Source organism: Morone saxatilis, unplaced genomic scaffold (assembly GCF_004916995.1).
Source record: "Morone saxatilis isolate NCDOM2014 unplaced genomic scaffold, NCSU_SB_2.0 Contig20, whole genome shotgun sequence".
Classification (NCBI taxonomy): Eukaryota; Metazoa; Chordata; class Actinopteri; family Moronidae; genus Morone; species Morone saxatilis.
The window spans coordinates 1,207,267-1,220,019 of record NW_023339763.1 but is presented as its reverse complement, the minus strand read 5'-3'; the positions used below and the strand labels follow the sequence as shown (position 1 = coordinate 1,220,019).

The 12,753-nt window shown below is 39.5% G+C and overlaps 1 protein-coding gene across 1 annotated transcript; it reads left to right on the top strand.

Annotated features, from left to right (window-relative positions):
* Positions 1–2,878: 2,878 nt before the first annotated feature.
* kcnj15 (potassium inwardly rectifying channel subfamily J member 15) lies at positions 2,879–5,416 on the top strand. Its single transcript, XM_035667133.1, has 2 exons — positions 2,879–3,088; positions 4,224–5,416. The coding sequence occupies exon 2, from the start codon at positions 4,269–4,271 to the stop codon at positions 5,289–5,291; it is 1,023 nt and encodes a 340-aa protein (XP_035523026.1). The 5' UTR covers positions 2,879–3,088; positions 4,224–4,268; the 3' UTR covers positions 5,292–5,416.
* Positions 5,417–12,753: the final 7,337 nt, after the last annotated feature.

Here is a 12,753-nt window from a genome sequence, read left to right as displayed (position 1 = left end):
AGAAAAGCAACAATCCGACATTCACGCCCACTCCACGACGTGATTGGCCAGCTGTGCGGAGGCGAGGAAGCGAGCAGGATGTGAACTTCTCTTCTCTTCCACTCTTGAGACAAATATTTCTGTCACTTTTAAACAAACTAGTGCGAAACGCTGAACGTCTGCCAGGAGAGAAACTGATCCAGCAGCACTTTAAATCCCCCTGTTACACATTTATTAACAGTATATAAACTTTAATAAATGGTTTTTAACACACTGAAATGTATTTGTATAACGATTTCTATTCTGTGTTTATATGATGGAGACAAATAAGTTGATTTATTTACTTCCAACAGATGTTACAACTTCCTCTTTTCTGTTTTCTGTTTTCATTTTCAAAACCAACATTTTGATGTTAAGCTTCCTGATTCTTTAACCACTGACTCTGAGATACAAAGTCATTATTTTGAGCACGTTTTCTCATTATAACAATGATAATGAAATTGGCTCATTCCACATGAAACAGAAATTCCTCCAGGTAGATCTTTAGGCAATGTGAGTTATACTGTTTGTCCACCAGGTGGAGTTGGACTCCTTCATATTGGACTGAAGTTAAACCTTCAAAGAGATTATTGAACTGTTTTATTCCCTATAATACGGCTTATTGTGTCAGCAGAATGACATTATAGAGTCCAGAGTGTTTCCATGTGACCTCGGTGCTGGTTTGAAAGGGTTGAATTTAAATGCTTGTGATTTAATTTTAAGTCCTTAAATGATTTTGAATTATGTGTAAGTGGTTTAAACAGCTTTAAACGGCTGAATAGTAGTTTGAGTTTATATGAAAATAACAATTTTATGATCACATTAATCCTGATTAATCAATATTTCTGATATTGAGCTTTAATTTCACCTACAAGACAACAAAAAAGCACCGACACTTTCATTGATTTCACTGCCGTCTGTTGTTGTTTTCTATCTCCAGAGGAAACAAGGAAACGGATGCATCCAGTCTTTAAAAACTCTACTTCCCATGATGCATCTGTGGCTCCATGTTTATCGATCGGCAGGCTGAAAGCTTCACTGCTGCAAACAGATCAGAGAGTAAAGTTTTATTCTTTCTGTCTTAAAGGAACGAGGAAACACTCTCTCTCACACACACACACACACACCTGAGGAATGTGGGTAATAACAATGAGGTTAATAACAAAGCTATGAAGTGATTCAAGGTCATAAAGTTAAACAACCACCGGTCAAGACTTAAAGAAACATTCAACAGTGGAAAAGTTCTTCTGGACTTAAACTGACACTTCAGCTTCTTTCAGTGCTTCATCGTAACACTTCCATTTATATTAACTCTGCTTTTATTAACATTAACATTAACTGATGATGTCAGTTTAACGTTTGATCGGACCTTTCGAGGCAACTTCTTCAGACACTTCAACTCCTTTTATTGCTCACGCTCGAACTGACACTTCAGCTTCATTCAGTGCTTCAATACAACGTTCGTACGATTCAGTGTGAGCTGCTTTTATCATGTCAAGTTTTATATTTCATCTTCAGCTCAGTCAACACTTCAACTCCTTTTAATAACTTACACTTCAGCTGACATCATCTTCCAGTCTGTAGGTTTTATCTGACACTAACCTCTTCCAGTATTTTTTATCACCTACACTTCATTTCAACTCCTTTCAGTGTTTGAACTTCAACTACCTCAGCATTAGATAGATAGATAGATAGATAGATAGATAGATAGATAGAAGATAGTAGATAGATAGATAGATAGATAGGATAGATAGATAGATAGGATGATACTTTATTTATCCTGAGGGAAATTCAAGTATCCGGTAGCATACAAAATACAAAACATACATTTAACGTACATTAAACATGCATTCAACTCAAATTAAACTAAAATTAAAAACCCTGACCTCAAGAATAAATTTACAAATAAAAGTATTAGATATATATATAATATATAAAATGAACGGTATCTACAGTAAACAAATGGAAGTAAAACGTTGATCTTCAACTCATCCTGAATCGTTTTTCACCTTAAAGCTCCAGTGTGTCACATTCAGGATCTATCGTCAGTCATATAATATTAACAGGTATGTTTTCATTAGTGTTTAACACCTGAATATGAGAATTATTGTGTTTTTGTTAACTTATAATGAGACTTTTTTATCTGGGTCGCCTTCCACGGAGCCCGCCATGTTTCTACAGGAGCCTAGAACGGACAAAACACACTGGTCCTTTAATATTTAATATTTCAACACACTGTTTGTGTGTTTTTGGGGACAAATAAGGTGATATTTTACTTCAACAGACGTATAACTTCCTTGGTCCCTGGACCTGGATTTTTTGTTTTGAAATGAGAAAACTAGAAAAGGTTTCCTGTCTACCATTTATAAATATGAGGAACAAAAGAAGTTGTTGTTTAACTTTCTGTCTTTTATGGAAAACAGGTCATTTCCCGATTTTGGTTTCCTCATTTAAAAATGTATATCTTTTGTCCTTCTGTGCCTTCCTACACTTCGACTCCTTTCAGTGTTTAAACTAATTCACACAAACTCTTCAACTTCACTCAGCTCTTACGTATTTAAACTAATACATAAGTCTCATTCAGCAGCTCTGTCTTTACCACCACATCAACTTCTTTCACTCTTTCACTACTGAAACTGTTTCATCTGCTAATTTTAGCCAGAGTCCAGATGGAGAAACAGTTCAATCAGACCGCTCTGAGTGTCCCAGAAGCCTCCTCAGTGTCCTTCAGAGGACTGGAAGCAGGAAATCTGTGTGTGTGTGTGTGTGTGTGTAAAGCAACAACAACCATAAAAGGAACAAAACAAACTTCAAGTGTTCGGTGTTGCCGATCCCACCTGTGGACAGGTAGAGGCGGAGGCGGAGGGATAAAAAGCCAATCCACTCGCAGATCAGCTTTGTGTCTGGTTTCTATCCTGAGTACGACTGTGCCAAAGTTCAACGCTCACAAACGGCGGACAATAGGAGAAAGAAGACACTGGACTAGATGTTCTGGAGCAGATTGTGTGTGACCCTGAGACAGATGAAAGCAAACACCTGAGAGTATTCAGGTAGAGCAGCGCAGCAGGATGTAAGTATAATGCACAGATTTATCAATCAGTGATTAATTAAAGTGTTCTCAGGCTCCTGTAATGTTTCACTGCGAGTTAACGTTCAACTCTTGTTAAGCCTGAACAGACGTCTGTAACAGCAGTTAGGGTTAGCAGATATTTTATTAATTTAATCTGTTGTTTTTGATTATTATTGATGAGAATTTTATGTTACTGTGTTGAATCTTCTGCTGTACCTTTGTCCCCTTCAGAGGACGAATATTCATCAACTTGTTTTACCCTAATGGGAATCACATAGTATATATTCAGGACTCTACTTAATTTGTAAGAAATTTAAGATCTTTTACTTTCTCTGTATTTAACACACAGCAGCCAAAACTAGAGACAGAGTGCAACAACTGATCTGAACTGAAAATAACTGACTCGTTTCGAACGCTGCTATAAGACAAACAATCAGGCTTAAATTTACAGAAGAGTGTTGTTATTATTTGCTTTTTCTTATTTTAATCTGAATTGTAAAAGTTATAGAACTGTAATAAAAGTCATTATCTGTGAAATAACATTTAAATAACATAAAAAAAACTATTAAAGGAGAAAGAAGAAACTGTAATATAAGACTTCAACTTGTAATTTAGTATTTTTCCATTGTGGTATTACAACATTTAATATTTGAGTACTTCCTCCCTCCATATTTACATAAAGTACAAAAAACATCTTGTAGAAGCTGGAAACTTCCTTAATTTATTTATTATTTATGTGTATCATAATAAACATCATATTTGCTTTTATTTTTGAATATCTGTGTTTGTTTTATCTCAAGTTTAATCAAGTTAATCAATAAAACACAATCAACAGAATCTAAAATAGTTAATATTAAAGGAATAGTTCAACATTTTGTGAAATGCTTTCATTTGCTTTCTTGCTGAGAGTTAGATGGAAATACTGACACTCATACCTGTACAGTAAAAATTAAGCTACAACTAGCCAGTTAAAAACAAAAGTGAAATTCTACCTTTAAATTTGACCAATGGGCTGTTTATTCACCCCAAACAGCCAATATACCGACTGACAGTGGTTAGAGAAAGATATCTCAAATGAAACCAGAACTATGTGTCGTATAAGATATTAATCTATGTTCTTTGGTCTGTTTGTCAGTCCGTCCATCGGCAGCGACCTCAGTTTTAATTGACCCAAACCAACATGGCCACCAGGAAGGCGGCGGTCCAGCGAAGGATCGTGTCCAAAGACGGCCACAACAACGTCCGGATCGACAACGTGGAGGGAATGGTGAAGCTGTACCTGCACGACATCTGGACCACCGTGGTGGACATGAAGTGGCGCTACAAGCTCACTCTGTTCGCCTCCACCTTCGTCATGACCTGGTTCATCTTCGGGGTCATCTTCTACTTCATCGGCATGGGCAACGGAGACTTCGAGGCCACTCTGAATTCCAGCCACGTTCCCTGCGTGATGCAGGTGGGGACGCTCACCGGCGCCTTCCTGTTCTCCCTCGAGTCGCAGACCACCATCGGCTACGGGTTCCGCTACATCTCCGAGGAGTGTCCTCTGGCTATCTTCACTCTGGTGGCTCAGCTCGTCATCACCGGCCTGGCCGAGATCTTCGTCACCGGCGCCTTCCTCGCCAAGCTGGCTCGGCCCAAGAAACGAGCGGAGACCATCAAGTTCAGCCAGTCGGCGGTGATCTGCTGCCGCCAAGGGAAGCTGTGTCTGATGGTGAGGGTGGCGAACATGAGGAAGAGTCTTCTGATCCAGTGCCAGCTGACGGGGAAGCTCCTCCACTCCAATGTGACGGAGGAAGGCGAGAAGACGCAGGTCCACCAGAGCTCCGTGGACTTCTTTATGGACTCCAGCAGCGAGTGCCCGTTCCTCATCCTCCCGCTCACCTTCTACCACGCTCTGGACGAGCGCAGCCCGCTGGCGGGGCTGAACGCCGAGAACCTGCTCACCCGAGAGTTCGAGCTGCTGGTCACCCTCAACGCCACCATGGAGTCGACGGCAGCCACGTGCCAGAGCCGCACCTCCTACGTTCCCCAGGAGATCCTCTGGGGCTACGAGTTCAAGCCGGTGCTGTTCAGCACCACCAGCGGGCGCTACGTGGCGGACTTTAACTTTTTTGACAAAGTACAAGTGAGCAACGACGCAGCGTTCCTCAGTAACAACACAGAGAAATTGAAACTGGAGGAGGACTTTAAGAAAGAGTAAAGGACGCTTGTGTTTGTGATGTTTGATGTAACTGTGATGTGTTAGTTGGGTCTGGATGTTATATTGGAGGACTAACAGTTCATTTTTGTACAATATTGTATAGAATGTGATTTCCCCCCCCCCCCAACAATGTGACTCAGGGGCAGAAAATGCACATTAATCTTGATAAATCTTCAAAATAATGTGTTAAAAACAGAAATTAACATAAAAAATAAATGTATTTAAAGAAATGTCTAAAGATTTGACTTCTAATTCCACTGTTAGATATTAATATCCAATTTCCTAAAGTGCGACAATAATGATTTTGTGTTCCATGAAATCATTTTTTTGTTTAGATTATTAATTTAATCATCATCATTAGTGTTTAATATATTCATTTTTATGTTTTAATTTTACTTTCCACTTTTGACAGACCTACAGCTTAAGCTAGCAATCCCACCTGTTTCCAGTCTTTGTGCTAAGCTAAGCTAACGTCTTTCTTTGTGGTGGACAGAAACTGAAACTGGTCGGTTTTTTATTGTTATTAAATTATTATCTGACTCTGGGTAAGATGATGAATTATTGTTTTGAACAAAATAACAAAAGATACTGAATTTACCATTTCATTGTCAGCATGTTGTGTAAATATTTCTGCATATGATTTGAGTCGGATCAATAATTGTCAGTTTAAGAGGATACATATGAATCAACTGTAAAATGTTTGTTTGTTTTGTTGGGATGAACAAATAGATTATAATGGTGTCATAAAACACTGGGTTTGGTGGTACAACAGGATGTTAAAGGTTAATAAAAATGGATTAGTGTTGTAATAAAATGTTTCTTTATTAACCCTGAATTATTATTTAAACATGATAAAAGTGTTTTAATGTGTTTAAAACTGCTTAAATAATGGAAATATGGACTTTTTGTACCATAAAATCAAAGTTAAATTAGTTAAATGAATATGATTTGAATTGTTATTTGCCACGTATGGTAATAATAATCTGTAATATGCAGATGTTTAAATGAAATGTGTTGAATGTGTTGTATTGAATGCTGGAGGCTCCAGTCTGTAGGAACAATAGAGAACGAACAGAACGATGAATGAATGAAGGAATGAATGAATGAAGCCGTTTAAAGGACAGAAACAGGTTGAACCACCGGCTCAGTTGTCGTTAGCCGTTAACTTTTGTTGTGGCAACACTGAGCAGCGTTTGTATCGGGTCAAAACAATCTTTCAATCCAAAGCACATCTGATCTTTAACTGCCAGACACACAGAGGAACTTTATTAACCAACTGAGCTGAAAAGACGTCACTGTAAACGAGTTCCTTAAACAAAATGACCAATGCACAACACAACACAACACAACACAACACAACAAGTTTTTTTTTATTTTTAAACTAACATGTTTATAGTTTAGTTTCAGTTAACTATTATAATTTTGGTTTTAACATATAACTTTGGTCGATTACGTGGCAATTTTGAACAGTTCACAAAAACATATTTTTGTTGTTACCTTGAATGGAGATTATTTTGGTTTTAACTGTATTGATTTTAGATTTTCACATCAACCCAAATGACATTATAAAAGCAGGTTAAACAGAATAAATTGGGACGATTTCTTCAGTAGAAAGTAGTTCCTGTTCATTTCTCTTTTAACAAGTAATGTTATTACTTATTTCTTTATTACTCCCTGCCAACAGTAATTAGTTACAGCGATAGTTATATTTCTTTTTTCAGACTTGTGACAATTAAAATCCAGTTTTGTTTGTTAAAATTAAAGTTATGTACATATTCTCAGCTTTTCCATTTATGCAGCTAGTTTTCTTCACATTTTACATAAAGTAATATTGTAACTAATTATTTTTTTGCTGGGGTAACTGTAATATTATTACTGAAATATATCAGTAATTAGTTACACTACTAGTTAACTACAAGTTAAGAGTTACTGCCCAACACTCTTGCTTTATTTATTTTATTATATTATAATGCTTTAAGCACCTTAAATTAATTATTATCAGTTTCACAACAGTTGAACTTTTAAAGAAACTAAAATTATTTTAAAACTATCCGGTTGGAATTGTAGGAAATGACGCTTTTACGTTGAAGGACTCACACCGGAAGCTCTTTTACTCTGAAAGGTCGCGTTGTTGTTGTTGCGGAACAAAAAATCAGACGAATAAATAAATGCAGATTAAAAACAAACTGAATGAGTTGGTTGTATGAAGAATAAAGAACCCGGGAGAGAAGATGAGTGTCACTTTGGATATTCGACTGAAACGAGCGAACAAAGTTTATCATGAAGGAGTGAGTACACACAGCTAACGGTAGCTAACGAGCTGCTTTAATGTCTCTGTTTCAGGGTTTAAATGAGTTAAAACTGCTTTAATGGTCTCTGCTCTTCGAGTGTTAATGGAGGTTAAAATGCTTTAATGTCTCTCGTTTTCAGTGTTTAAATGAGTTAGAAACTGCCCTTTAACTGTCTGCGGTTTCAGCGGGTTTAAATGAGGTAAAACTTGCTGTTAATGTCTCGGTTTCAGTGTTGTTAAATGGAGGTTAAAACTGCCCTTTAATGTTCTGTTTCAGTGTTTAAATGAGGTAAAACTGGGCTTTAATTCTTTCTGTTTCAGGGTTTAAGCATGAGCTTAAACTGCTTTCAATGCTCTGTTTGCACGGATGGACCATCAGGCTGATCGGGTGTACAGTAAAATCTGTCCCCCTGCGTCAGATTCTGTGCAGCCTCAAGCGTCGACATTTAAAAAAAAAAAAAATAAAAAAAAAAAAAAAAAAAAAAAAACGATGAGAAAAACACTGATTTTATCGATCAGATGATTGACAGGTGAGGTTGAGTTGTAGGAGACTGTCTATGAAACCAAGTTGACGGGATGCCATTAAAGAGTCATAAAAATACAGTTTACTTGACCATCTAGGAATGATATTCTTTAATAAGCAGCAAACTGCATGATGCCACAGTCCTTTTAAGATTTAACTTTGATAATCGTATAAAACTATCTATTCAATTTCCGGGGGTAAAGTCCGGACAGGGTAATTGATTTTGTGGTTCAGCTTTTTTGAGGTTATGAGTTACTTAATTCTTGAATCATCATCATATTGTTTCAACTATTGTCATTTATGTTTCCATGTTTTTGAAGTAGAATTGGGGATCGACAGGGTTGAAACTTTAAAGTAAAATGTATTAGTTTGGGTTCCGAATCATATTTTCTGTTAGCGTCACAAAATGATTTTTAAAACAATAATTAATGCTAGCTATAGTGATACGCGTATTATATTGGATCTGTCATTTGTGACAAAACCAGCATTTAAAGTGAATATTGACGTTACCTCTATAAAGCACCAGTATAATTATTACTGCTTCTACTGATGCTGCATTGATAGCGGACTTGTGAGTTTACATTTGTCTTTTTGGTTTGTTTTGTTTGGTTGGTGTTCTGTTTCATCATTCAAATCAGCGAATATTACAAACACACACAAACAAAGAACATCACAACCCAGTGGGATACATTTTAGAAAGAAATATCCCAGACCGGTTGAAAGCATTACAGATACAAAAAACAGGAGGTAAGTCAGATTACAGTATTACATTTAGTGAAAGCAGATTACAGTTTAACAATCCATCCGTTTTTCTTTAAAAATACTCTGAGCAGTGTTGAGGTAATCCAAAAGTAATATAAAGTAATCAAGTTACATTATTTGAATATCGTGATGCTTGGATTAAGTTACTGACTACATTTTTAATTAATTAGAAATTGTGTTGGACTCAGTTTTTAAAGTAACCCTGGAAATATACGTTCAATTCCTCCTGAGGTCACAGAATCTGATGGGTCACAGGATTCAGTGTCACACCGGTACCGACACTGTTGGCGCTGTTTGGTGCTGATGTGGTTTAACACAGCATCCGATCTGACACCAGTTCAGTGTGTTAACGTGACTTTTAACTGTGGACACTCAGATCTTTGTAGCCGTCAGGAGCTCAGCGCTGTTGTTTTGTGTACAGGAAGTGGTGGCCGGCGTCATCCTGCTGGTGTGTAAGGAGGCGCTGCAGCACCACGGGATCTCTCTGAGCATGGAGGGCCTGGTCAACCTGCAGCTGAGCTCCAAGAGCGTCGGCGTCTTCGAGGCTTTCTACAACTCTGTCAAGGTGCAGGTTTTGTTGTCTCTTGTTTGACGTGGTTGTGGTCTTACACCGGATCCAACTGGGTTCGCAAAGGTGAACAATGTCCTATTTACTTCGATTGTTTCAGTTCTTAACATTTAAGATTTGTGAGGTGAAATAAAATGTTTCTGACATTACCTGAAAGTCTAAGGAATGGTTTTCATAATGGGGAGTTATACATAATAAAATACACAACCAAATATAAGTTTCATAAGTGTTTCAAATTTTGTTTGCGATACTGTGAACAAAAAACACATATTTACAGATTCTGTGAGTGTTAAAGATCCCCTCCAGATGGGTGTTAATACATATAAGTTCCACATTTAATCCTTTAAAAAGGCAGCTACTTCTTCTACCTTATTGAAGATTCAAGAATCTATGAATATGCACATTTTGTTCATGTCTATAAGTCCTGTGTGAACTGGGTTTGCAGAAACAGTGATGGTTTCTGTCACCATCTAGTGGTTGAGTAGCTTTACTGCAGACAGACTCCTTCACCTTTAACCAGACAAATGTTCTGAAGAAAGTACTCCGATTTTATTTTTTTTAGTTTGATTTATTTTCTAGTTTTATTAATGTTTATATTAAAACTCAAATGCAGACGTGTGGACAATTTAGAGTTTCCAATTAAGCTGCATGTCTTTGGAATGTGGGAGGAAACCGGAGACACCCGGGGAAAACCCACGTCAACACGGGGAGAACATGCTAACTCCACACCGAAAGGGCCGAGGCCGCAGAGCGAACCTTCAGCCTTCTTCCTGTGAGGCCACGTGGGGCCACCGTGCTGCCCTCGCTCTTAAAAAGGATTTTTAGCTCAAGGTTTGTGAGTCTATCAGTCTAGACTGTATTTCCTCAAACCCAGTCTGACAAATCCTTCTTAAGAGTTTGTTAAAAAAAAATCACTTGTGTTTTGAAGATGAACAGAACATGATTTTAGAAACAGGACCGGGGGTAAATGACTGGGCGCTGGATACTTGCGTGTTCTACTTGTTGCAGGAGGTGAACGGCTTCCTCAGAATCCTGGCCGCAGAAGAGACCATCCTCAGGATGGCGGGGCGCTTCTGTTCCCTCTGCGGCGGCGATCCTTTCTCAGAGTTAGACACCGATGGGTTGATTGCACAGACCGGACTAACTTTGTTCGTCTTTCTTCTGAAAAGTTTCTTAACTTCGGCTACAAAGCTGGTGTTTTTTCCAGAAGGAATGCGAAGCTGTTCTTTTATTGTCCGGATAACGGCTTCCTCAAAAGCTGCGTCACCGGATGCCATGGCAGCCTGCAGCAACTTCGGAGATCCAAAGTTGCGACAAAGTTCTTTGTAGACAGGGATGTGGATGTTTCCAACAGTCTGTGGGAGAATACATTCTCCCACAGTCCTCGCTCTCAGGCGCTCCAACGACCCATCGAAGTCCAGGTCCAACACGGACGTGTTGGTGGAGCAAGCGATTTGATCCAGGAGCTTCCCGAGAAGCACAGCGAGAAAGGTCTTATCTCGCTGTAGCAACTCGTCTGCAGAGCTGGCAGAACACTGATCACCTGAGAACACCGATTTCTGCTGCTCTGAAGCAGAGCCGAGTCTTCCGGCACCCTCGATGCTAAACCCCTCGACACCCGTGACCTGGTCTGGAGAGCAAGCATTCGGCGGGCCAAAACCTCCCCAAATGTCGGACACGTCATCCGGGAGAGCAACTATCGGGGCCAAACTCCCCCAATCGCGGGACACGCATCCGGGAGAGCACTATCGGGGCCAAACTCCCCAACGTCAGGACACGTCATCCCTTGCAGAGGCAACTATCGTGGCCAAACTCCCCAACATCCGACACGTCATCTGGAGAGTAGTCCTCGCTGCCAGACTCCCCAACATCTGACACCTGGTCTGGACAAGAAACCTCAGAGGAATCACTCTTCAGAGATTCTTCATCCTCAGGTGACTCAAGATCTGTCAAGATCAAGTGCTTCAATATACGGCAGATGTAGTAAACCATGTAGCTAGTCTGACGTGTACTGGAGGATTTGGACTCGGCAGGCTCCGTGATTACAGCCAGTTTGCCGTTCACCTTCTTTGTTACTTCTGCTGAGAACAGCTGCAGTAACATTTCAGACTCGTAGGTCCTCTGCTGTCGGTATCCCAGCGCATTACCGAAACAGAAGTGAAGCGAATCCCCAATGCTGGCTTGGATGTCTTCCTCTGTCACGTAGCGATAATTCCTCTGTGGAGTTTCACTGCTGTCCCTTTAAAAAGAGAAGAAATTAGTCAGCTGATCTGCTCTGGGTGGTGGGATTCAAACATGGTAGCAGATGATTCAGATTGTGGTTGATCAATAACTGTTTGGACTCGTGAAGGTTGCAATGTGGCTGTTTGAGAAGAAAGTTAACTGAGTGTTGGAAGGTTTTGACTTACCTGGTACAAATCCTGCTGGCGTTCCCGGCATCCTCCTGAGCGGTCCTGCTTTGAATCTGAGGTGCCACGGCTTTTGAGATCGTGTTGCTGAGGTACTGTGTGAGTACGCGACACATGTCAGACAGCAGGATGATGGTGTTGGTGTTGGTGTTGCCTTGAGCCAACAACATCCACTGCCTGGAAGGACAAATTAAGAGTGGTTAAGCAAAAGAACCATGTAACCGGCGTATGTATGTACAGTTAGAACTCCTGCAACTGGTTTGATCGATGACTCTTAACGTGACGTACTTGTGTGTAATGTCATGTACAAATGAATTGATGACGGAATCAACGATGCGTGATGTGGACAAGGGAACGTCCAAATCGCTGCACCTCAGTTCTCCCAGTTCTTCCCATAAAATCTAGAAAGAGAAAAAAATCAATGTTCAGCAAGTGGGAATCTTTTACACGGCAACAAAAGAAACCTAAAGAAATCTACGTGTTTAGTGTGATTTTTCTCGTAACTTGAAGACAAATATAAATCGAACTATAGTATTCCATCAGAAGGTGAACCGACGGGAGCTGAAAACTTTTTCCCTGAACCGTCGAGTTCCACTGTGTTTCTGTGTGATTGTGTTTGTGATTGTGTTTGTGATTCAAGGCTAGATTTTCTTACTTTGTTATCCATGTCGAAGTCCGCGTGTTCAACTTCTGTTGTTCTCGTGGTGAAGGTCTGTGTAGATCTGTTCACTGCGACGTCTTGAGCTCATAAAGTGACTGTAGAGCAGACTTTATCGCAATGTTCTAGAATGTCACATCAAAGAAACGGAACTCTGGAACATTCTATGTTCCACACACACACACACACACACACACACACACACACACATTCCAATGCTTACTCAGCATTTTAGTGTAAATTCTTTTTTAAA

Excerpts from the sequence above, each read along its gene's own strand:
- kcnj15 (XM_035667133.1), top strand. The coding sequence starts at position 4,269 with ATGGCCACCAGGAAGGCGGCGGTCCAGCGAAGGATCGTGTCCAAAGAC.